The sequence below is a fragment of the Mytilus californianus genome, unplaced genomic scaffold, assembly GCF_021869535.1.
Source record: "Mytilus californianus isolate M0D057914Y unplaced genomic scaffold, xbMytCali1.0.p SCAF_7, whole genome shotgun sequence".
NCBI lineage: Eukaryota > Metazoa > Mollusca > Bivalvia > Mytilida > Mytilidae > Mytilus > Mytilus californianus.
Window position 1 is genome coordinate 23,991,055 of NW_026262723.1, and position 26,674 is coordinate 24,017,728.

At 33.2% G+C, this 26,674-nt stretch overlaps 1 protein-coding gene across 1 annotated transcript in view; it reads left to right on the forward strand.

Annotated features, from left to right (window-relative positions):
- Positions 1-482: 482 nt before the first annotated feature.
- LOC127710171 (uncharacterized) overlaps positions 483-26,674 on the forward strand; it is a 38,441-nt gene continuing 12,249 nt past the window's right edge. Inside the window, exons 1-3 of the mRNA XM_052215921.1 lie at positions 483-521; positions 8,310-8,536; positions 23,378-23,588. Of these exons, the coding sequence (XP_052071881.1) occupies positions 8,345-8,536; positions 23,378-23,588 (403 nt within the window). The 5' untranslated portion in view covers positions 483-521; positions 8,310-8,344. The remainder of the gene's footprint in view (positions 522-8,309; positions 8,537-23,377; positions 23,589-26,674) is intronic.

Genomic DNA, 26,674 nt, shown 5'->3' on the forward strand with positions numbered 1-26,674 from the left:
TAGCCCCCCCCCCCCCCCCCCACCCCCCACCCCCATAAAAATCAAATGGTAGCTCCCTTATATGAGACAAAGTTACTTTGTGATGTCACCTTTGACCTTTAATAAAGAATCCACATATCTTTACAACCGAGTGATTGTTATACTCATGCCTATTTCCACCCGGTTTCATATCAACATCATTGGAGCCTCTAGTTACTATTACCATATCATATTCATGTTTCAGTGACATCTTTTAATTTTTGCAGGAATACATGAACCATTAAGTAACAATGATATAGGTTTCTATTGTAAAACGAATCTGAAATCATGGCATCTCTTTCTGAAGAAGAGGAGAATTATGTCCGATTAGCATTGTTATTGAAAGGAGTGACACCTAGAGCAGTCCGTACTTATTTTGACAGAGGATTTCCACCTACCTCTCTACCCTCAACACTAAGTACAAGCAACAACACTCTTTTGGACTTAAAAGTAAAGGTGAATCATAAACCAGGCTCAGTGGAATCTTTTGATTCCAAGAAATGGTAGGTCTTTATGTGACTGCAGAAATTTTGTTTATTAAGATTTCATTAACATGTGGTTCACAAATTTTTTTTCTGGTGATGGCTACTAAACAAAAAATTTTATTAATTAATGAACATCTTCAATATTTTTTTCATTACTAATTTCTTTTTACATACTTGTTGCTTAATTAAGTTCACTTCTGTATGTATGGCCTAGATGTATAAAGGAACAACACTTGAGTGAGTGTGTTCTATGTTGAATCCATAAAAATGGTTGCAGTCAGGGGCATTACTTAAACAAGTAACTTTTCAAATGTACCGTTATAATATTGTATCATTTTTGTCTCGCCTGTGATGAAAGTCGCAGTAGCAGTATGTAAGACATAGGTATTACATTAGGGTGACGACGTTAACTATTTGTTTATATTTCAGAAGGTAGAAGACCTACATGCTTCATACCTTGTTTGCAGATACCTTATATTAAGAAGTTTCCGTCTGTCATACGTCTATTGTCCTTGACCTCATTTTCATAGTTCAGTGACTGCTTAAAAGAAAAATTGAAGTTTTTGTCTTGCCTTGACGGAGTCAAAAAGCGAGACATAGGTATGCTGTTTCCAGCGGCGGCGTCAACAATGTATTAGTTTGTGATTAGGTCTAGTTTATGGTGAACCACTAGTGGTAGGTCAATGATATTTGGTATGCAGTTGTATTAGCATTGGCACACTTCTTTACCATGGAGATTATTTGGCCCCGCCCCCTCACAATGCCTCAGTCATGGTCTATTGACTTCGAAACTTCACTTAGTTTACATGTATTAGTTTGTGATTAGGTCAGTTTATAGGGAACCACTAGTGGTAGGTCAATGATATTTGGTATGCAGTTGTATAAGCATTGGCATATCTCATTTCCATGGAGATTATTTGGCCACGCCCTCTCAGTCATGGTCTATTGACTAACAATTTTGCTTAGTTTAAATGTTTTAGTTTGTGATTAGGTCAGTGTATGGGGAACCACTAGTGGTATGTCAATGATATCTAGTATGCAGTTGTATAAGCATTGGCATATCTCATTTCCATGGATATTATTTGGCCCCACCCCCTCAGTTGAATCCATAAAAATGGTTGCAGTCAGGGGCATTACTTAAACAAGTAACTTTTCAAATGTACCGTTATAATATTGTATCATTTTTGTCTCGCCTGTGATGAAAGTCGCAGTAGCAGTATGTAAGACATAGGTATTACATTAGGGTGACGACGTTAACTATTTGTTTATATTTCAGAAGGTAGAAGACCTACATTGGCACACTTCTTTACCATGGAGATTATTTGGCCCCGCCCCCTCACAATGCCTCAGTCATGGTCTATTGACTTCGAAACTTCACTTAGTTTACATGTATTAGTTTGTGATTAGGTCAGTTTATAGGGAACCACTAGTGGTAGGTCAATGATATTTGGTATGCAGTTGTATAAGCATTGGCATATCTCATTTCCATGGAGATTATTTGGCCACGCCCTCTCAGTCATGGTCTATTGACTAACAATTTTGCTTAGTTTAAATGTTTTAGTTTGTGATTAGGTCAGTGTATGGGGAACCACTAGTGGTATGTCAATGATATCTAGTATGCAGTTGTATAAGCATTGGCATATCTCATTTCCATGGATATTATTTGGCCCCACCCCCTCAGTTGAATCCATAAAAATGGTTGCAGTCAGGGGCATTACTTAAACAAGTAACTTTTCAAATGTACCGTTATAATATTGTATCATTTTTGTCTCGCCTGTGATGAAAGTCGCAGTAGCAGTATGTAAGACATAGGTATTACATTAGGGTGACGACGTTAACTATTTGTTTATATTTCAGAAGGTAGAAGACCTACATTGGCACACTTCTTTACCATGGAGATTATTTGGCCCCGCCCCCTCACAATGCCTCAGTCATGGTCTATTGACTTCGAAACTTCACTTAGTTTACATGTATTAGTTTGTGATTAGGTCAGTTTATAGGGAACCACTAGTGGTAGGTCAATGATATTTGGTATGCAGTTGTATAAGCATTGGCATATCTCATTTCCATGGAGATTATTTGGCCACGCCCTCTCAGTCATGGTCTATTGACTAACAATTTTGCTTAGTTTAAATGTTTTAGTTTGTGATTAGGTCAGTGTATGGGGAACCACTAGTGGTATGTCAATGATATCTAGTATGCAGTTGTATAAGCATTGGCATATCTCATTTCCATGGATATTATTTGGCCCCACCCCCTCAGTTATGGTCTATTGACTTTGAAACTTTTGCTTAATAGTTTATATGTATTAGTTTGTGATTAGGTCAGTTTAAGATGAACCACTAATGTTAAGTCAATGATATTGGTTATGCAAATGTATTGGCATTTGCAAGTTTCATTTCCATGGAGATTATATAACCCCACACCCTCATTATCATGATTATGGTTCATTGACTTTGAAACTTTTACATAGTTTACAAGTTAATATTTGTGTTTAGGTTTGTTTAAAGGGAACAACTTATGAGATTTCAGTGGTATATAAAAATTTGGTATGCAGTTGTATTAGCATTGGCATATCTCATTTCCATGGAGATTGTTAAGCCCTGTACCTTCAGTCATGGTTCATTGACTTTGAATATTTGCATAACTTACATATTAATTTATTGCTATTTTAATTTCAACATTTGCATTATCAAAATAACAAATAGGCGAGACATATCTCTGTGTTAACAGTTTATTTTGTTAAGTGAAATACTCACTTATTATAAGTCATATGATAACTTTATTTGGTATATATGGGTTCCTTGCAACGTCCACATGTCCATCAGGTAGGGTTCATCTGACCTTGACCTTATTCCATGGATCAGTGATCAATGTTAAAGTTATGCGGACAAGTCTGTATCTCAGATACTATAAGCAATAGGTCTACTATAATTGGTGTATCATGTGTATGGAATGATTGTGAGGTGTGCTTGTCCAATTGACGGGATTCATCTGACCTTGATCACATTTCATGGTTCACTGGGCAATGTTAAGTTTTTGTGGTTTTATCTATTTCTCAGATACTATGAACAATAGGGACACTATATTTGGTGTATGGAATGATTGTTCGGTGTACATGTCCATCTGGCAGATTGCATCTGACTTCAACCTCATTATCATGGTTCATTGGACAATTTTTTAAGACAGTGCCTTAATGCATCATATAACTCAAATGTTTTTGAGATAAATTCACACCAAACCATCATGATGAACAGGAATGGTTTTTTTTTAAAAACTCAATGTGAATAACCACAAATGGTGAAAATCAAAATTGACCCTAAATATTCAATTGCACTTAGTTGAATATAAAACAAAAAATCAATTTGTTTGTAGAAAAAGTCAATCCTAAGTTGCTCTTTAGACGGTAACATTTTATATTAAAAGATATTTGTGCATTAATATACTCATACAAAACATGCAAAAATATGCTCTTTGGAAATGCAATGTAGAATTATCATTTCCATGCCATAGTAATTGAAAAATGTCTAAATATCTAATGTTATTAGCCTTTCCTGAAAAGTAATGTTTGATCAATCCGACTAGAAAAATAATAAATTCTGTAAGTAACTGCCTTTTCAGCACATTCATGATTTGATTAGTTTCTGTGGTTTGTTCTATTTCTCAGATATTATAAGCAATAGGTCAATTATATTTAGTGTATAGAACAATTGAGAGGTGTGCATGTCTGTCTGGCAGGGTTCATATGACCTTGACCTCATTTTCAGGGTTCATTGGTCAATGATAATTTTTCATAATTTTGTCAGTTTATCAGATTCCTTAAACAATAGGTCAACTAAATTTGGTGTATAGAATAATTGTAAGGTGTACATGTCTGTCTGGGTTGGCGTGTATGACCTTTAACTCATTTTCATGGATCATTGGTCACCATCAATGTTTAGATTTTGTGGTATGATCTGTTTCTCTGGTACTATTAGCTATAGGACCACTAGTACTATATTTGGTGTATTGGATGATTGCACGATTAATTGTAAAGTGTACATGTCTGTCTGGGATGGTTCATCAGACTGTCACCTCATTTGCATAGAACATTGATAATGTTAAGTTTATGTGATACTTGTACAGTCAAGGGTATAACTTAAATAAGTTATTAGAAAAAATTACATACATGTCGTTATTGTGGGCTAAAATATAAAAAAAACTGGGATAACATATGTATGTTACATGTTTCAAAGTGGCAATATATATCCTCGCTTTTGTTAAATTTTATACAAGTTCTATTGATATTATTATTGTCTCTATGTATACTAAACTTTAGAAAGATATAACAGTTCATAGTTTGGCAATCATGCATAGTACACCTATGTTATTACAGAAAAAATATGCCTGTAATAACTAAAGGGTGTTATTACAGCTTCTCTACATAACTTCAAAGCCTTTGCTCAGACATATATATATATCATGCTTAATCACAATGTATTTTAATTTATTGTAAGAAATAATGATCAGAGCATGTAATAAGGTTCTGTGCAAGTTTCCAAGTAATTCCCAAGTGACTCATATAATACATGTAACGAGTTACATGCCTGTAATAACTAAGCCTTGTTATTACAGCTAAGTTTCATCACTTGAAATCCTTGTCTCATTGATTTACCATGGTTGATTAAAATGTATTTATTTAGTTTGAAAACTAGTTATCAAGGCTATGTATTAACATGATTAAGTTACTGCGCAAAGTTTCAAGAATTCCCAAGTGGCCACCAAAAATGAAAATACTTATTATTATTTAATAAATATCAAACATATGTTACTACAGATGAAGAAATTTTAGAAATAAAGAGTAGACAACTCATGAAATTATCTGTAATAACTTATTTAAGTTATACCCTTGACTGTTGTAGTAAAACCTTCATATTACAGACTTTCAACTTAAAATCAATGATAAATAAAACAGGTGAGACATTTCAGCGTGTGCACTCTTGTTAAATGTAAACAGAAATGATAAATAGTTGTGTTAAATGAAAATAATCTGTTTTTGTTCGTGTTCTTAAAAATAAGTTTCTAACATTCGAAAAGATCTGGAAATGTTGTTTATGAAATAATTTTACGGAACGAAAACCTATGTTAATAGCACATGCATATGTAGCACTTCACAATAAATAGAAAAAAGATGTGGTATGATTGCCAATGAGACAACTCTTCACAAGAGACCAAATGACAAAGAAATTAACAACTATAGGTCACGGTACAGCCTTCAACAATGAGCAAAGCCCATACCGCATAGTCATCTATAAAAGGCCCCGAAATGACAAATGTAAAATAACTCAAACGAGAAAACTAACGGCCTAATTTATGTACAAAAAAATGAACGAAAAACAAATATATGTAACACAACAACAAAAGACAACCACTGAAATACAGGCTCCTGACTTAGGACAGGCACGTACATACAGAATGTGGGGGGTTAAACATGTTAGCGGGATCCCAACCCTCCCCTAACCTGGGACAGTGGTGTAATAGTACAACATAAGAACGAACTATAAAATTCAGTTGAAAAAGGCTTAACTCAGCCGATGGATACAAATAGAAATACATCTAACAAAAACAAGTGGACGTGGCCGGTTACTTGTACATCCCAACAACAAAAAGACACTAAGTACAGATCTGAGAGTACTCTCAGTTACTGACAGCTAGTTCAAAGCCAGTAACAACTAATAAGAAATCATGTATCTAAGACTAAATTAACAATCATTACACATCCAACATCCAATGGATTTAGTGTAAAGATGTCATAAACAGTCAGGAGAAAAATACGACCTTGTGCAATGCCAAGATACAGGTATCAACAGATTGTAGAGCCATGAATGTGCATATGTATATAACAATAATATTTAGTTTGCTTTTAATTTACTGATAACATAATCAATATCAATACCAATAAAACAGTATTTAAAGATCTAATTACAGAGTTGAATTGGTAACTTAAATTTTTTTTTTTTCCTTTTTTGTCATAATTCCATAAGATTTTATTAGTCCCCTACCGACGAAGTCGACGGGGACTTTAGGTTTGCACTCTGTCCGTCTGTCCGTCCGTCTGTCCGTCCGTCAGTCCGGCAACTCAGCTTTCCACACTTTTTTTCTTCGTTCTTGAAGATATTGATTTGATATTTGGTATATAGTTTTATATAAATGACAAGTTATAGATCAAGTTGATGATTAAGTCCAGAGTTATGGTCCATAAAAAAAATCCATAACTAATGTTAGAGTACTATGTTAAACCATATATCTGTACAAAGGGAGATAACTAATTTTTTAAAAGACATTCTTTGGTAAATTGTTTGAGGAATTTTGTGGCAGGTTTATATGTTATTTTGTATAAACTAATTTTCTGAATGCTACATGTATATATATATATATATATATTATATTTTTTTTTTTTATTAAGTGAAATCCTTTAATTAGATAATATTCTATTTTTATTAAAGTATATATTTCATTACATTACATTGTGTAAATAAAAGTTGTTGCCATTTTATAGATAAGTTACCAATCTATATTAGTTTGTGACAAATGAAAGAAAAAAATATTTGGAACTATTAATTATATTTGATTGTAATTCGAAAATAGATATACATTGTATTACATGTTAGAGTGTTATAAGTTTTCCACACTTTTTTTCGTCATGCTTGAAGATATTGATTGACAATTGGTATATAGTTTTATCATGACAAGTTACAGATCAAGTTCAAATTTTTGTTTCAGTCTGATAATTTTGTGCAGAGTTATGGTCCTTGGACTTGAAAAAATTCTCTCATATATTCAGTTTTTCACACTGTTTTTAGTCATGCTTGAAGATATTGACTTGATATTTTCTATTTGTTTACACCATGACAAGTTATAGAACAAGTTAGCATTTTGTTCCAGTATAATGAATTTTTAAGTGGTAGGGGACTATGTATTGCCATGCAATAATCTAAGAATGCTTGTTTTGAACCATTTTGGATAAGCTGTTTCATTCTTAAATACTAAACGGTCCCGTCCTAATGATAAAGACTTTAAATAAAAAATAACAGAAGATTACCATGAACAATTTGAAATTTTCTTGTCTCATAGATTGTACGAAAAATTTTCATCTATTTATAATTAGATATCAAAAGTGGGGTTAACTGGCAAAAAAGACGAAACCAATATCTCGTCTTTCACATTGGACGGGTCTGCTTCCCGAGTGGTAAACTGTATTTTTTGTGCAATATGTTTATTTTATCCTGTAATGACCATTTATGTCCTGATTGTTAATGAGCATAATCCCCCTCCCCTTTTACAAATTTATATGAGGATGACATATGCATTGTATGTTTAAAACATCTGAGAAAAAATGCTTGTCCCCATAACATAAAGAATGATGACAAAAAGGGGAGAGCATAATTATTGTTATAAACATGATAAAACTGAAGTACACAGTAATTCTATACATATTTATGTCTTATAAAAAAAAATATCCAACTGACTGACTCCAATCTTTCACACAAAAATTCTGTAAACAGGCTACAAATTAAAAAACCTTGTCCTCTTATACAATGTTATAACGTGTAAATGAAATTATTGATTATTTCAAAGATATAATAGTATAAAAAATCTTATAACAGTAATATTTTTGTCAGTATTTTTAAAGTAATATTTTTGTCAATATTTTTAAAGTAATATTTTAGCTGTAATTAGTTTTACGTAATATTTAAACTGGCTTAACCTTTTAACACTGATTTTAGGACTATAAGTGATACATTTCTGTTGCTTTTGATGTTACAGGGGTTCCAGATTCCAAAACATTTGATGTAACATTGATGATCTGTTTGATCAGAAACTTGACATCTATCAATCCGCCAATCAATGGATTTGCCAGTCTACCACTACCAGGGGAAACAACTCCAGGATCTGATCTATCCAGGATAAAATGTTACAGGAATAAACTAGCTCATCATGATAATACAATAGATACTGCTTTTTTCAATACAGCATGGAGAGATATATCAGATGTAAGTATCTCTACATTGATACTTGGATTTATATTTAACATGTTGGACCATGATCCCATTGTCAATACACAGATCAAGTAAATTAATATTTGAATTAAGTAATCAATAAACTTTTCTTATCAAGTGAATTAGCCCCAATGGCTCTTGCATCTGAAGGCCTCTTTGGGACTGATGAAGGATGTCGTCAATCCATTACCATAAACTTTTTAAAAAATCTTCTGCTCTGAAACTAGGCGAATTGCTACCAAACTGTACCTGAATGTTTCTTAGGGTGTCTTGTTTCTAAATTGTATCTGGGGATTTAATATATTAATAAACCTGGATGATGTTGCTAAATATAGAGCAGGTTAAAGGTGGTGAAATGCAGTTTTTGGGATACAATTGCTGTCAAGCAATCTGTAGACTTTTACCATTGACTCCTATTCCAAGGTCTTCCAAGGCCCTCACGTCAACCGTTTTGTGCTTTATATTAAGGAACACCTCAGATTCTTAAGATTGTCTTGTTATAAAAGGTAAAAACAAACAAACAGATTGAATTTAAACAACTATCCTATAATTCTCATCTCATAATCTTCATGTTTTGATGTATCCCTTTTTTATATGCGTTTATTTTTCAATACGGAAAATCAGAATTAAGCAGTATTTATATTTAGGGTTTTATATATTTAGAAACATGTCAAAGAGGGAATTCCGCAGTTATGTTAAAATGCGAGTTCATCATCATCAGAGTTGTTCCGATAAAACTATTTCTGTCAGATAAGTACTGAAGTGGAGTTTTTCTTATATGTTACCATGGTTACCGTTATGAAACTGAAACTTTGATATTGAACTTCCATAAAGAAATGGATAACCATCTAGGACTCTTAACTAACATATAATAAACGTCCATGCTACAATTGACCTAAATCAAATCATAATTCTAACGGTTTGTTTAGGTAATTATGCGCATGCATATTGTTTTCTTGACTTCCAGGGGTATCAGACTAAATGGTTGATCTGGTTTCCCCACTCCATTGATTAATTTGAAACTCAAGAGATCCTTTCTGTGTCTATCTGCTATTTAGGGTTATTGTTGTTGCATGATTTTAAATCATATGCAACATTTAAATGAAAAAAATGTAGTCAACAACGTAATGGTAGAACTAAAACACCCCTTCAGCCGCAATGGAGTCTTCCATATTCAGTCAGGGGACTTACTTAAGTGAGTGATTTTCTAAATCACTGATTCAAGTAACATTATGTCCATAAAGGTTGGAGTTATCTTTCTTTAATAATCACCTATTTAAGTAGTACAAATTAATCACTAGACTAAGTGATTTAATTTTATTGTAGCTTTAAATAGGTATAGAATACTAATGATCCAGGGACTAATTATGTTGCTAAAATTATCACAACCAACATCTGTGTTGATAGGATGACCGGGTCATGTCAGGTAATGACCTTGTACTAAATCTAGGATAATGACATAAAAATCACTGGTTTAAGTATCATACCTCAATTTCCTTTCAAAAAATCACTTCTTTAAGTATTATTATTTAAATAACCCCCACTAATTTCAACACCCCCGGACAGTGAAATTTTGATCGCGAACAGTAGAATTTTATTACATAAACTAGAAGATGAAACCTTGAATTTTACAGGAAAAATACTCCCACTGCTGGGAAAAATCTGTTAAGAAAGTATCAGTTCATTATGTAAAGCCATTTTTACAGCAATTTTTCAACTAAAATAGAATTTGCAGCTAAATGATTGCATCAAAGGCATAGACCTTGCTGCTAAAATGAAGCAAAAAGTTCATTTTTTTTCAATTTTACTAATGAAAAGATATTATCTTAACCTTTGTGTTTAAAATTTTTGTAAAACTACAAAATCACAATTCATGACAAAACTTCGAATTTGCTACTTAAATAAGTGATTTAAAAATCACTTATTTCAATAAGTCCCCTGACTGATATTATCAACGTTAAGAAACTTGTTGCTCATCATTGATCAAAGATTTTTATACAACCGCAAAAAAAATTTTGTGGTCGTATATTGGTATGACGTTGGCGTCGTCGTCGTTGTCGGCGTCATCGTCGTTGTCGGCGTCGTCCGAAGACACATTGGTTTTCGCACTCTAACTTTAGTTTAAGTGAATGGAACTATATGAAATTTTACCACAAGGTTCAATACCACAAAAGGAAGGTTGGGATTGATTTTGGGGGTTATGGTACCAACAGTAAAGGAATTAGGGGCCAAAAATAAGCATTTTTGTAACTTCCAGACATAACTTGTGTGTTAGTGTATGGATCTCTCTGACATTGTACCACAAGGTTCCATATCACAAAAGGAATGCTGGGATTGATTTTGGGGGTAATTGCCTCAAAATTTTAGGAATTAGGGGCCAAAAAGGGGCAAAAAACAAGCATTTTTCTAGTTTCATGACAATAACTTGTGTGTAAGTATATGGATCTTTCTGAAATTGTACTACAAGGTTCCATATAACAAAGGGAAAGCTGGAATTGAGTTTGGGGGTAATTGCCGAAACATTTAGGAATTGGGGGCCAAAATGGGGCCAAAAATAAGCATTTTTCTAGTTTCCAGACAATAACTTGTGTTCAGGTGTAAGGATCTCTCTGAAATTGTACTGCAAGGTACCATACCACTAAGGGAAGGCTGGGATTGATGATGGGGGTAATTGCCTCAATATTTTAGGAATTAGGGGCCAAAAAGGGGCAAAAAACAAGCATTTTCTAGTTTCAGGACAATAAATTGTGTGTAAGTGTATGGATCTTTCTGAAATTGTACTACAAGGTTCCATATCACAAAGGGAAAGCTGGGTTTGAGTTTGGGGGTAATTGCCCTAAATGTTTAGGAATTTGGGGCCAAAAGGGGCCAAAAAACACATTTTTCTAGTTTCCAGACAATAACTTGTGTTCAAGTGCATGGATCTCTCTGAAATTGTACTGCAAGGTACCATTCCACAAAGGGTAGGCTGGGATTGAGTTTGGGGGTGATGAATCATAAGGTGGTTCAAAAAATTTGGGGGGGGGGGGATTTTTTTTTTTTTCCTTTTTTTTTTTCTTTTAAAATTTTCCATTTTAAGTATTTTAAGCACAGTATTGCGCAATAGCAAGAAATATCCAATAGCACAATATTGCACAATAGCAAGAAATTGTCAATTGTACAGTATTGCGCAGTAGCAAGAAATATTTAATTGCACAGTATTGTGCAAAAGAAGATACTTCGTATAAATTGCTTAGATAAATTATTTCTTGACCAATTTCAATGGGGTTTTATTCTTGAATTCTTGGGGTTCTTTAATATGCTGAATCTAACCGTGTATTTAGTTTTTGGATTTTGGGCCCCGTTTTTAAATTGGTCCACATTGAGGTCCAAAGGGTCCAAAATTAAACTTTGTTTGATTTCATCAAAAATTGAACTCTTGGGGTTCTTTGATATGCTGAATCTAACCATGTATTTAGATTTTGGATATTGGACCATAATAGGTGAATGTCCAATTTAAAATTTTTTTAGTTCTTAGACCACATTCATTCTGTGTCAGAAACCTATGCTGTGTCAAATATTTAATCACAATCCAAATGCAAAGCTGTATCAAGCTTGAATGTTGTGTCCATACTTGCCCCAACTGTTCAGGGTTCGACCTCTGCGGTCGTATCAAGCTGCGCCCTGCGGAGCATTTTATTAAAAAAGTAAAATTTCTTTAGCATGTTGTAATAATTTAAGTAACTTTCATATGTGTTTATTTGCTATTATTCCTGTTTTGTTAAAATTTGATCATTGATAGATTGTGAACAGCATGAGTTTATTTATACTTTATACTGTTATGGGTAACTCTCGTACTTTATCGTGTTGTTCATTAACATTTGAACATTTAATGCAGGGAACCAGTTTTAGAGTTGTCGCCCATACAATACTTCGGTCAAGTAAGAATCAAAATATGACGACATGACGAGTAAAATTGATCCGTTCTGTCGATAGACGTCGAATTATATCAAAAGCGATGGCAATAATTAAGCAGATAAATGTGTATGGAAAGGAGTCATGCCCACTGACCTAAAGGAAATTAAATATTTAATGAATTAGAATTGGGATTCCTCTTAGAATTCACGTAGGAAAATGGATGATAAGGTACGAAGTGAGATACCTTCTCTCTATATAATATATCAGTGACTGCTGTGGATAGTAAACTTGGAATTGAGAGTACAAAAATAAAACACAATAATTACATTGTTCATACACTTGTATCAGAGATTGACTATTTTCTAAAGTTGAAAAACTAATCAAATAGAGAATACATGTGCAGTTGAATTATCTTCGAGAATAATATACTAATATCAATGAAAACAATAGCAATCGTATCCCTCAGAGGAATCATGCTCTTTGATTGTATTTTTATATCTAAAAAAAAATAAGTTGTCATGGTAGTTGATACAAAACTGACAAAGCAAAAGTTATAACCAAGTTAAGGTCTATCTAATGTTAGATTTTCTGATAAATCTGAAGATCCATTATAGGAGTTCTTGTCACTGAAATGTAAATTTTTAGAACATTTCAGAGATTTCATACGATTGCAAAAATTTGTGGCCATAGAATTGGTGATAATGGTTTGGCGATGTCGTTTTCATCCACAGACATTTAGTTTCCAGACAATAACTGAGTATAAATGAATCGATCTCTATAAAATTGTACCACAGGCTTCTATACCTCAAAAGCATGTTTGGAAATGATTTTAGGGGTTATTAACCTAACTGTTTAGAAATAAGGGGCCAAAAACAAGCATTTTTCTTGTTTCAGCACATTATAACTTGATGAGTATAAATCTATGGATCTCTATAAAATTGTACCAGAAGGTTCCATACCAACATGAAGGTTGGGATATATTTTAGGGGTTACTGTCCTTACCATTTTGATAGGAATTAGGGGTTAAATACTATCTTATATTTTGTATAAATTATTTTTTTGACCAATTTAAATGGGGTTTAATTTAAATTCTTGAATTCTTCGGGTTCTTTAATATGCTGAATCTAATTGGGTATTTAGATTTTGGATTTTGGGCCCTGTTTTTAAGATAGTCTACGTTGATGTTCAAAGGGTCCGAAATTAAACTATGTTTGATTTCATCAAACATTTAATCAATGTGGTTCTTTGATCATGTTGATATGCCGAATATAACTGTGTATTAAGTTTTTTTTTAATATTGGGCCCCGTTCTCATATTGGCCCACATTAAGGTCCAAAAGGATCAAAAATTAAAATTTGTTTGATTTCACCAAAAGTTGAATTATTGGGGGTTCTCTGATATGCCGAATCTAACCGTGTATTAAGATTTTTGGAATGGTTTTTGTTCTCTGTATAAAGCGCTGATAGGGACATTGGAATACCGTCCTGAGTATGTCCGGTCTTGTTAGCTCTCTCACATGTACAATTCTTGCCAGATGTTTATTAAACTTATATCATAGGTTTATATTAGCAATGTCTTGAATGAGTTCGAAAATCAGTGCCGATCAATTATTTTTAAAAATGTTATGCCCCTTGGACACATTAATTTTATGGTAAATTGCATCGTTAGCGCTCTTCAATGTACAATTCTTGCCAGCATTATATGAAACTTAAGTCATAGGTTTATATTAGCAATGTCTTAGACGAGTTCGAAAACCAGTGCCAATCAAATTTTTTTTAAAGAGTTATGCCCCTTGGACACATTAATTTTATTGTAAATTGCAACATTAGCGCTCTCATTATACAATTCTTGCCAGATTTTTATGGAACTTATATCATAGGTTTGTATTAGCAATGTCTTGGATGAGTTTGAAAATCAGTGCCGAACAATTATTTTTAAAAGAGTTATGCCCCTTGAAACATTAATTGTATGGAAAATTAAGTCGCTAACTCTCTCATGTGTTCAATTCTTTCCAGATTTTTATGAAACTTATATCATAGGTTTATATCAGCAATGTCTTGGACAATTTCGAAAATCAGTGCTGATCAATTTTTTTTAAAAGAAAATATGGAAAATTGCATTATAAGCACTCTAATGTGTACACTTCTTGCCAGATTTTTATGAAATTTATATTACTATTGTGCTAAAACGTTTGAAGGCTAAAATTATGCTAAGAGGATTGAAGGCTGAAAAAATGCTAAAAGGAATGAAGGCTAAAATATTTTTAAGCCGACGGAAGGCTTAAATAATTCTTAAACATTAATATAAACATGATTAAAAATATTTGAAGGCTTAAATAATTCTTAAACATTTTTATTAAAGACGATTTTTATGGCAAAAATAATTCAGGATTGAAGGCTAAAATAATGCTGAAAGGATTGAAGGCTAAAATAATGCTGAAAGGATTGAAGGCTAAAATAATTCTACTATGATTGAAGGCTGAAATAAAGCTTAGAGGATCGAAGGGATGGAAGGCTACTATAATTCTAAGATGATGGAAGGCTAAAATAATTCTAAGATGATCGAAGGCTAAAATAATGCTAAGAGGATTGAAGGCTAAAATAATGCTAAGATGATTGAAGGCTAAAATAATGCTAAGACGATTGAAGGCTGAAATAATGCTAAGAGGATTGAAGGCTAAAAAAATGCTAAGACATTTTAAGGCTAAAATAATGCTAAGAGGATTGAAGGCTAAAATAATGATAAAACGATTGAGGGCTGAAATAATACTAAGAGGATTGAAGACTAAACGTAATGCTAAGATGATTGAAGGCTAGAATAATGCTAAGACGATTGAAGGCTGAAATAATGCTAAGATGATTGAAGGCTAAAATAATGCTGAGACGATTGAAGGCTAAACTAATGCTTAGAGGAATGAAGGCTTAGATAATGCTAAGAGGATTGAAGGCTAAAATGGTGCTTAGAGGATCGAAGGCTAAAATCATACTAAGAGAATTGAAGGTTAAAATAATGATAAGATTATATGTTAAACATGTTAAATAAATGTAATATACCTTAAAACATTTTCTTTATTCACAGTTAAATTCTTTATGCAGTTTAAATATTGAAAAAAGAAACTTAAACATACGAAATTAGGTACAGAAATCCATTTAAGCCCAGTGACCCGTAATTTTCAAATAGTCTTCTGTAACTCTTGTAGCAGGGGATATAGTAATTGTATCTGTCTGTCGGTCCATCTAAACACAATACCCAGAGACTGTTCGATATATAACTTGCATACACTACCTTGCGAATCTGCCCTGCTGGGAAGATAAAATCAATACAAATAGAGATCTACATGAGACAGCAGTTTCTACAAACAATTCATAGAAAATTTAGAGGGCCTGATATTTATTTCGAGGTGTTTATTCATGAAATAAAAGTATTCTTATAGTTAAGAATACTGTATTCTTTTCAATTTTTACGTTTGTAATTGGTATGAGGTTTGACCTCTATAAATTATGCATACTTTTGAACTGTCAGCCATTTTGTATGTTTATGATACCTGTATGCTTTCCTACGGGATTCCCCAGACATGCGTGAGATCTCTACATTTGAACCTCCCAAACAGGAGTACAATAATCCCGGTTTCAGGGGTCTCCTCCGTCCTCCTCACATTTCAATGCAGATATAAGGACCTTCAGCATGCTCAAGTGGGTCCAAACTGACAGCAGAAAACATTGACTCAACGATAGTTCACAGCTTGACCTTAGTGTTAAGATTAACACCTACACAAACTGTCACAAGGATAAGGATTACTTTAGTACAAGTAGTCAAGTGTATTAAAAGCAGCCAAGTCCGCTTCTACTTCTTTGAATAACCCAGTGTGCTAAGACATGTAAGACAAGTTCTGTAGAACTTATTAAACAACATTTTTCCATGTAATACATAGACAGTAATTTACCTTATATATTTTAAAGTGTTTAAAACAATGAGTCTTAAGTTTTCTAGAAAAATGACTTTCCTATATATATAATGCATAAAAACCGTGCATAACTTTTGTTATTGTTTGTTTGTTTATTAATCACGTTTAACATAATATTTTTGGCAAATAATTTTTCTATATATCTATGCCTATGACATTTTATACAAATAAAACAGATGGAGGCAAGAATAAAACACTATACTTAAATTTTCTCTAAGTACTCAAAGAAAAGGTTGAATCATAGAAATGATTATGATAGTTGACTTTATCAAATTTGTGGCCGTTTCATTAAGTTAAACTTTGGGTTATCAAACTCAGTCGGCAGTTGCATCATGGTCTTTCGACATATCATAACTGAAGTCGTATCACTTTGACCTTGACTTTATCCTTCTGACTTTACTCAATTTGACGATAGTTAAATAGTGTATGGTATGTGTTTGGTGCATACGCTTTGAACTGTAGCACTTTAATTGACAAAACTTTGTACGCAGACACTTATAAACCTCACACTTTGTTCCTGGGTCAGTATGATTCTTTAAGGTTGACCTATAATTAACAATGTATATAAAAAAGAAGATGTGGTATGATTGCCAATGAGTCAACTCTCCACAAGAGACCAAATGACACAGAAATTAACAACTGGAGGTCACCGTATGGCCTTCAACAATGAGCAAAGCCCATACCGCATATAGTCAGCTATAAAAGACCTCGAAATGACAAATGTAAAACAATTCAAACGAGAAAACTAACGGCGTAATTTATGTACAAAAAAATGAACGAAAAACAAATATGTAACACATCAACAAACGACTACCACTGAATTACAGGCACCTGACTTGGGACAGGCACAAACATACAGAATGTGTCAACTAAAATTAGAGGCAATGATTAATGGCTGAAAACCAAAAATCTCAAAATGTCCTTGCCTCAATGCTGAATTTCACAGCAGTAACCTCTATGAATCTAGTGTATAATAACTTTTTATACGACCGCAAAAAAATTTTTGTGGTCGTATATTGGTATGACGTTGGCATCGTCGGCGTCGTCCGAAGACACATTGGTTTTCGCACTCTAACTTTAGTTTAAGTGAATGGATCTCTATGAAATTTTACCACAAGGTTCAATGTCACAAAAGGAAGGTTGGGATTGATTTTGGGGGTTATGGTACCAACAGTAAAGGAATTAGGGGTCAAAAAGGGGCCAAAAATAAGCATTTTTGTAATTTCCAGACATAACTTGTGTGTTAGTCTATGGATCTCTCTGACATTGTACCAAAAGGTTCCATATCACAAAAGGAATGCTGGGATTGATTTTGGGGGTAATTGCCTCAAAATTTTAGGAATTTGGGGCCAAAAAAGGGGCAAAAAACAAGCATTTTTCTAGTTTCATGACAATAACTTGTGTGTAAGTGTATGGATCTTTCTGAAATTGTACTACAAGGTTCCATATCACAAAGGGAAAGCTGGAATTGAGTTTGGGGGTAATTGCCGAAACGTTTAGGAATTGGGGGCCAAAAAGGGGCCAAAAATAAGCATTTTTCTAGTTTCCAGACAATAACTTGTGTTCAAGTGTATGGATCTCTCTGAAATTGTACTGCAAGGTACCATACCACAAAGGGAAGGCTTGGATTTATGATGGGGGTAATTGCCTCAATATTTTAGGAATTAGGGGCCAAAAAGGGGCAAAAAACACATTTTTCTAGTTTCCAGACAATAACTTGTGTTGACAAGTGTATGGATCTCTCTGAAATTGTACTGCAAGGTACCATACCACAAAGGGAAGGCTGGGATTGAGTTTGGGGGTGATGAATCATAAGGGGGTTAAAAAAATTTGGGGGGGGGGGGATTTTTTTTTTTTCCTTTTTGTCGAGCCTTCGACTTTAGTCGAAAAAGCGAGACATAGCGATCCTACATTCCGTCGGCGTCGTCGTCGTCGTCGGCGGCGTCCACAAATATTCACTCTGTGGTTAAAGTTTTTGAAATTTTAATAACTTTCTTAAACTATCCTGGATTTCTACCAAACTTGGACTGAAGCTTGTTTATGATCATAAGATAGTATCCAGAAGTAAATTTTGTAAAAATAAAATTCCATTTTTTCCGTATTTTTCTTATAAATGGACTTAGTTTTTCTGCCGAGAAATATTACATTCACTCTGTGGTTAAAGTTTTTAAAATTTTAATAACTTTCTTAAACTATCCTTGGTTTGTACCAAACTTGGACAGAAGCTTGTTTATGATCATAAGATAGTATCTAGAAGTAAATTTTGTAAAAAAAATAAATCCATTTTTTCCTTATTTTACTTTTAAATGGACTTAGATTTTCTGCCAGGAAACAACACATTCACTCTGTGGTTAAAGTTTTTAAAATTTTAATAACTTTCTTATACTATTTTGGATTTGAACCAAACTTGGACAGAAGCTTGTTTATGATCAAAAGCTAATATCTAGAAGGACATTTTGTAAAAAAATAATTCCATTTTTTCCGTATTTTACTTTTAAATGGACTTAGATTTTCTGCCAGGAAACAACATATTCACTATGTGGTTAAAGTTTTTAAAATTTTAATAACTTTCTTATACTATTTTGGATTTGTACCAAACTTGGACAGAAGCTTGTTTATGATCAAATGCTAGTATCTAGAAGGAAATTTAGTTTTCTTCAAGTTAACATTACATTCAGTCTGCAGTTAAAGTTTTTAAACATTTATTAGATTCATAAACTATCCTGGATTTTTACCAAACTTGGACAGAAGCTTCTTACAATCAAAAGATAGTATCAAGAGGAATATTTTTATTGATTTACTTCCTCATTTTTGTTGAGCCTGCGATTAACAGAAAAAGTAGGCGAGACACTGGGTTCCGCGGAACCCTTACGAATTTTTTTTCTTTTTTTCCTTTTTTTTTTCTTATAAAATTTTCTATTTTAAGTTGGTTATTTCTGATTTATATTTAAAAGCAAATAATAATGATATGGTAGGAGATACACACCAAACAGGATGTGTAAATTATTATATAATAAGTATTGTGCAATAGCAAGAAATTTTCAATTGCACAGTATTGCACAATAGCAAGAAATCTTCAATTGCACAGTATTGCGCAATAGCAAGAAATCTTCAATTGCACAGTATTGCACAATAGCAAGAAATATCCAATAGCACAATATTGCGCAATAGCAAGAAATTGTCAATAGTACAGTATTGCGCAATAGCAAGAAATATTTAATTGCACAGTATTGTGCAAAAGAAGATACTTCGTATAAATTGCTTAGATAAATTATTTCTTGACCAATTTCAATGGGGTTTATTCTTGAATTCTTGGGGTTCTTTAATATGCTAAATCTAACTGTGTATTTAGTTTTTGGATTTTGGGCCCGTTTTTAAATTGGTCCACATTGAGGTCCAAAGGGTCCAAAATTAAACTTTGTTTGATTTCAACAAAAATTGAATATATGGGGTTCTTTGATATGCTGAAACTTACCATGTATTTAGATTTTTGATTTTTGGGCCCCGTTATCAACTTTGTCCACATTGAGGTCAAAAGGGTCCAAAATTAAACTTTGTTTGATTTCATCAAAATTTGAATTCTTGGGGTTCTTTGATATGCTGAATCTAACCATGTATTTAGATTTTGGATATTGGACCATAATAGGTGAATGTCCAATTTAAAATTTTTAAGTTCTTAGACCACATTCATTCTGTGTCAGAAACCTATGCTGTGTCAAATATTTAATCACAATCCAAATGCAAAGCTGTATCAAGCTTGAATGTTGTGTCCATACTTGCCCCAACTGTTCAGGGTTCGACCTCTGCGGTCGTATCAAGCTGCGCCCTGCGGAGCATTTTATTATTTCTGTCTACATATTGCCATTGTTGGTTACAGCCTTTCATATACAATCACTTTCATTACAATTGTATTGATTTAAGTTTGCTGTCTTTGATCTTTTAAATTGGAGTTGTGGTATTTTTTTCGAATGTACCAGCTATCCAAAATAGTTCAAAGGAGGAAGATATATAAACAATTATAGGTCACCATACGGTCGTCAACAATGAGAAAAACTCATACCATATAGTATAAAAGGCCCTGGTATGAAAAATGTGGAAGAATTCAAACAAGAAAACTAACGGTTTATTTAATAACAATACAATTTACTAAAAACAAATATGAAGGACCTGAATCAATAAAAAATACTAAAATCACAGGCTCTTGACATGGGATGGGCACATAAAGAAATTAACAGAGATTTCTGTATGCTTGTCAGTTTAAGGTTGCAATAGAAAATATCAAAATTTTGATGAGACAATGATTTAGAAAAAACAGCAAAGCTGTGATTAAATACATATTTGAAATAATACACATCTACCATTGCAATCTTTCCACAGGTGCTATCCAGCACTTTGATTTATGTGAGTTATGGGACCTCGATTTTGACCTTTTTTTGACTACTGTAACACACTGACTCATTGTGAACACAACGCCTCTGCGACAAGTTAACAGAAAGCTTTCATACTTGGTAGGATAATGTTAGCCGCTAAGTTTAGTTGACCACATATTATACTGACATGTTGATTGGATGATTTTAATAGGAGTTATGGGACTTTGACCATTTTTAGACTATTGTTATACAATGACACCTTGTGTAGCCTATTGATAATGACTCTGATACGGTTCGACAGAAAGCTCTCAAATTTGGTAGGATTGTTGGCCTTTATGTGTTGTTGACCATATTGTACCGACATTTAATCATTGTTATACAATCTGAGACACCTTGTTGATATTGATAATGACTCGACTAAACGCTACTCCTCTGATACTGTTTGACACCAAGCTCTGACAGCAAGCTCTCAAACTTGATAGGATTGTGTTTGCTATCATGGGTAGTTGACCATATTATACCGTCATGTTGGTGCAACTATTTTTTTATTGGGAGTTCTGGAATTTGACATTACGGCGGGGGCATTAAGTTTTTCCCTTGTCCGCCTGTACGTACGTCCCGTACGTCCCAAAATTGGTTTCCGTTCTCTTAACTTTAGTTTGCCTCAACCAAATGTTATGAAACTTATACACCATGCCTATTACCACAAAACACAGATCAAGTTTGAATTTTGGTGGCGTCACTTTTACCGTTCTAGAGTTATGCCCGTTTACAAATGGGAAAATCATTGAAAATTGCTGAATTTTTCGTTTCCATTCTATAACTTTAGTTTGCCTCAACCAAATGTTATGAAACTTATACACAAGGCTTATTACCCCAAAACACATATCAAGTTAGAATTTTGGTGGCGTCACTTTCACCGTACTAGAGTTATGCCCCTTTACAAAAGGAAAAATTGCTGAATTGTTGGTTTCCGTTCTCTAACTTTAGTTTGCCTCAACCAAATGTTATGAAACGTATACACAATGCTTATTACCACAAAACTCAGATCAAGTACAAATTTTGGTAGCGTCACTTTTACAGTTCTTGAGTTATGTCCCTTTTTATACGACCGCAAACATTTTTTGTGGTCGTATATAGTATCACGTCGTCGTCGTCATCGTCCGTAGACACTTGGTTTCCAGACAATAACTTTAGTATTAGTAAATAGAAATCTATACACAAGGTTTATAACCACAAAAGAAAGGTTGGGATTCATTTTAGGGGTAGTGGTCCTAACAGTTTAGGAATTAGGGGCCAAAAAGGGGCCCAAATGAGCATTTTTCTAGTTTCCAGACAATAACTTGTGGAACGGTGTATGGATCTCTCTGAAATTGTGCAACAAGTTTCCATACCACAAAGGGATGGTTAGGATTGGCTTTGGGGGGTAATGGCTCAAAGCGTTTAGGAATTCGGAGCAAAAAAGGGGGAAAAACAAGGGTTTCCTTGTTAATGGACAATCACTTTTAGGTACAATGTTAAATTTGGATTACCTCCCTTACACTGCTTTAAAATTATGTATAAAGAAATTTTGTATTGTCTTGAGGTGATAAGCTGTCAATTTATTTTTAGAAGTTACTAATAAAAATGCTGATTAAAGATATATTATTTTTAGACATGATTATGTATGTCATTTTCTATTTTAAGACTTTTATGATGTATTTAAATGGGTAATTATGGTTGCAAACACCATTGGAAATTTGAAATGAGATAATGACCATATCTTGAGGGAAAGATTTTTTTTTTTGGAAAAAGGGGAGGGGAGGGGAGGTGAAAAAAAATTAGGGGGGGGGGTAAAAAAGAAATTGGGGGGGGGAACAATTTGTTTTTCTTCTCATTACAGATTTCAGGAAATAAAAAGAAAATTTCTTCAAATATTATTTTTTTTTTTTTGCAAAAAAAATGGGGGTGAAATTTTGTTTTGTTTTTTTTTGGGGGGGGGGTCAATTTGCAACAGCATAGTGTATTGCACAAAAGCCAAAAAAAAAGGGGGGGTAAATTTTTTTTGTGGGGGGGAATTCGCAACAGCGTAGTGATTTATTAATTCAAATCATATAACCAATTCTAAGTTCTTTGACTACAGTTATTCTGTGTCAGAAACCTATTATGTGTCAAACATTTAATTTCAATCCAAATTCAGACCTGTATCTGAAGCACGAATATTGTGTCCATTTTTGCCCCAACTGTTCAGGGTTGGACCTCTGCGGTCGTATCCAGCTGCGCTCAACGACGCAATTCATTAACATTATATGCAAAGGGGGGCATCATCTGTGTCCCATGGACACATTCCCAATTTATTTTTTACTTATTTACCACAATGACACCATGTTTGGCCTATTGAATAGCAGCCCAAAATACACTTTATAATGTAATCTATGATCCTGTTGTACAACTTTATACTGTACACACAACTTAATCCTCATCTTTACAGCAATGCCTAGCAATCTTGATTTACAAGCAAGGCTCATTTAAATGAATTAAAAATGATTATTGTACATAGACATGAAAATTAATGATGTTTTGAAGAATAAAAAAAATATCAAAAAATGAACTATTCATTTCTAGGCTGTAGGTCGATTGGGAGGTGAAACAATGTATCAAGAGTGTCAAAGGTTAAAGGTGAAAATCTTAGACCAGTCTAATCAGGAAATTATGTTGGAAATCAAACAATCACTGGAAGAGTTGAAAGAACTGAAACTAACAATAGACAATTTGAATATGGAACATTCAAAAGTTATGGAAATTTTGAAAGACCCAATACCATGGAACATCAAAGGTACATTACACTTATTGATACAGATAAAAGTAGAATATCAATTGACAGGGAAAATATTTACCAATTCTTCAATTTCTCTTAAATTTTGCAATGTTTTAATCCTACATCATGTACGTCACGTATATTGATCGAAACAAATATCAACATTCCCTACAGAAATGGAGGTAATATGATTTTATTATAAAACTTTTTCTGGAGATATATTTTTCATGGTTGTGTGTCTGCTTGAAAAAAAATTACAGTTTTTGTCTTGCCTGTGTTGCAGTATGGGAGACATAGGTATTATTACTATTCGGTGGCGGTGGCGGCATAAACTATTTGTATAAAGCTTTATATCAGAAGGTACCTTATGTTATGAGGTTTCCGCCTATCATATGTCCAATTTCCTTGACCTCATTTTTATGGTACCGGTTCAGCAAATGCTTAGAGTTTTTTTGTCATGTAAATTTCTCACTTATTATGAGTAATAGGGTAACTATATTTGGTATATTAGTTCCTTGCAACGTCTACATATGGGTCAGACAGGGTTCACCTGACCTCGGCCTTATTTCAGGGATCAGTGATCAAGGTTAAAGTTACATTATTAGGTCCGTTTCATAAATACTATAAGCAGTAGATCATCTATAGGTGTATGGAATGACTGTAATGGGAACAAGTCAGTCTGACCTTGACCTCATTTTCACGGCTCATTGGTCAATGTAAAGGTTTTGTGTTTTGGTCTGTTTTTCAATTACTATTATCAATAGGTCAACTATATTTGGTGTATGAAATGCCTGTAATGGGTGCACGTCTGTCTTGCAGATATCATCTGACCTTGACATCATTTTAATGGTTCATTGATCAAGTTAAGATTTTGTGTTTTGGATTGTTTTTCAAGTACTATAAGCAATACTGGTCACCTATATTTGGTGTATTGAATGATTGTAAGGTGTATATGTCTGATATTATCTGACCTTGACCACATTTTCATGGTTCTTTGGTTAATGTTAATTTTTGTTGTTGTCTGTTTTAATTATCATAAACAATGGGTCAACTATATTTGGTCTATACAAAAATTGTAAGGTGTCAGTCCATCACTTCTTCTGTCCATCTGTCCGTCCATCCGTGCGTTCCTCCAGTCTTGTTAGCGCCCTCACAGGTACAACTCTTTCCAGATTGTTTTAAACTTATACTATAGATTAATATCAGCAATATTTGGACAAGTTTTATAATGGTGGCTGATAAACTTTTTTTAAAGAGTTATGCCCTTGGATATGTTGGAAATATTGAATTTATGGAAAATGGCTTCGTTGGCACTCTCATGGGCACAATTCTTGCAAGATTTTTATGAAACTTGTACTATAGGTTAATATCACCACTATCTCAGACAAGTTGTATGATCGTTTGCTGATCGATTATTTTTGAAAGAGTTATGCCCCTTGGAAATATTAAATTTATGGAAAATGGCCTCGTTAGCGCTCCCATGGGTATATGGATAGTTTGTCTATCAATGATTGTATCTGTTAAATTGATTTTAGTCAGGAGTTGTCGAAAATTTCTTTTTAACTACTAAGTTGTTTGTTTTAAAGTTAGATTCCACAGCTGTTATGTGGTATTTTCTTTTTGTTGTGTATGCTAATGTTTAATTTTTAATTGATCCTGTTTGAGGGTCAGATTTGCAATATCATTTTCATTAGATAATAATCTATTTTTATTCTTCCTATAAAACTACATACAATTTGTATAATAGATTTTTACAATTAACTAAATATACACATTTGTACATGTATTTGGATTATGACAATATATTTATTATTAATTTATTCATGCAATAATTTCCACCTTTTATCAAGATAACAAACAAGTGGTAATTATCAACTAACAAAATTATGATTGGAGTGACAGATTTATTTTTGATTTCGGGCCAAGTTTTCAAGTTGGTCCGAATCTTGGTCCAAAATTAAACTGTGTTTCATTTCAACATAAGTTGAATATATATAGGGTTCTATCAAATGTTGAATGTAAACCTGTATTTAAATTTTGAATTTTTTTGCCGAGTTTTCAATTTGGTCCAATTCAGGGTCCAAAATTAAACTTTGTTTGATATCATAAAAAAATGAATTTATGGGGTTTTTGAAATGCTGATTCTCAAGATGTATTCAGAAATTTTGGACTGGGCTCCTTCATAAAATTGGTCCACATTGAGGTCCAAAGGGTCAAAAATCAAACTTTTGTGTGATTTCATCAAAAAATGAATTCTTATGGTTCTTTGATATGCTGATTCTAACAATGTACCTGTAGATTTTTGATATTGGACCATAATAGGTTCTTTTATTTTTTTTTCTATACAGAATCAAGGCTTAGCATACACATGCACATTTGTGTGCATAATCAGATCTCTGTAGGGTCAATATCCCTTATTTGCCTCAAGGGTTAGGCTAACCCAAAACCCTAACCATTGCCTCAAATATTGTATGTAAATAAAAAATGTTGGCAGTGATATTGGACATGTTTTAATTTTTAGCACTTAGACTGAGCTTAACTATTTGTGCTGATTTTAAGAGCATATTTAAGGATCAAAGAATGTGTAAAAACTATGGAGTTAAAATGTGTGCAAAGTTCTAAATTTTAACAGAAGTTATTGTGTGAAAAAAAGGATTTCTTACCTCGAGAAGCTGCATCACAAGGGGCTTTTCAGGGTATGCTCAATTACAGAATACTGGATCTCACTTTGGACCTCGAAAATTTAACCCCTGTGAAACAGTCTGGAACTGTTCTAGAAAATGTCCAGAATAGTAATGGAACAAAGTGCCTAGAACTGTTCCAGAACCATCCTTAATATGTTCTAGAACATATCATGAACAGTTCTAGAACGTTAAATGAGACAAATTCCTGAAGGTGTGTTCCAGAACAATTCTGGAACAGTTGTTCTAAAAAAATTCTAGAACAAATAGTGGTTTTTAAAAGATGTGTTCAGGAATAATTCTGAAAGATATTTTTGAAAGTTCTAGAACAGTTCTGAAGGTGTTAAATGTTCATAATATGACCATTTAACATTTTTGTCAAATCAATCTTCAATTATCTTGAAACAGATCGTCTACTTGTTA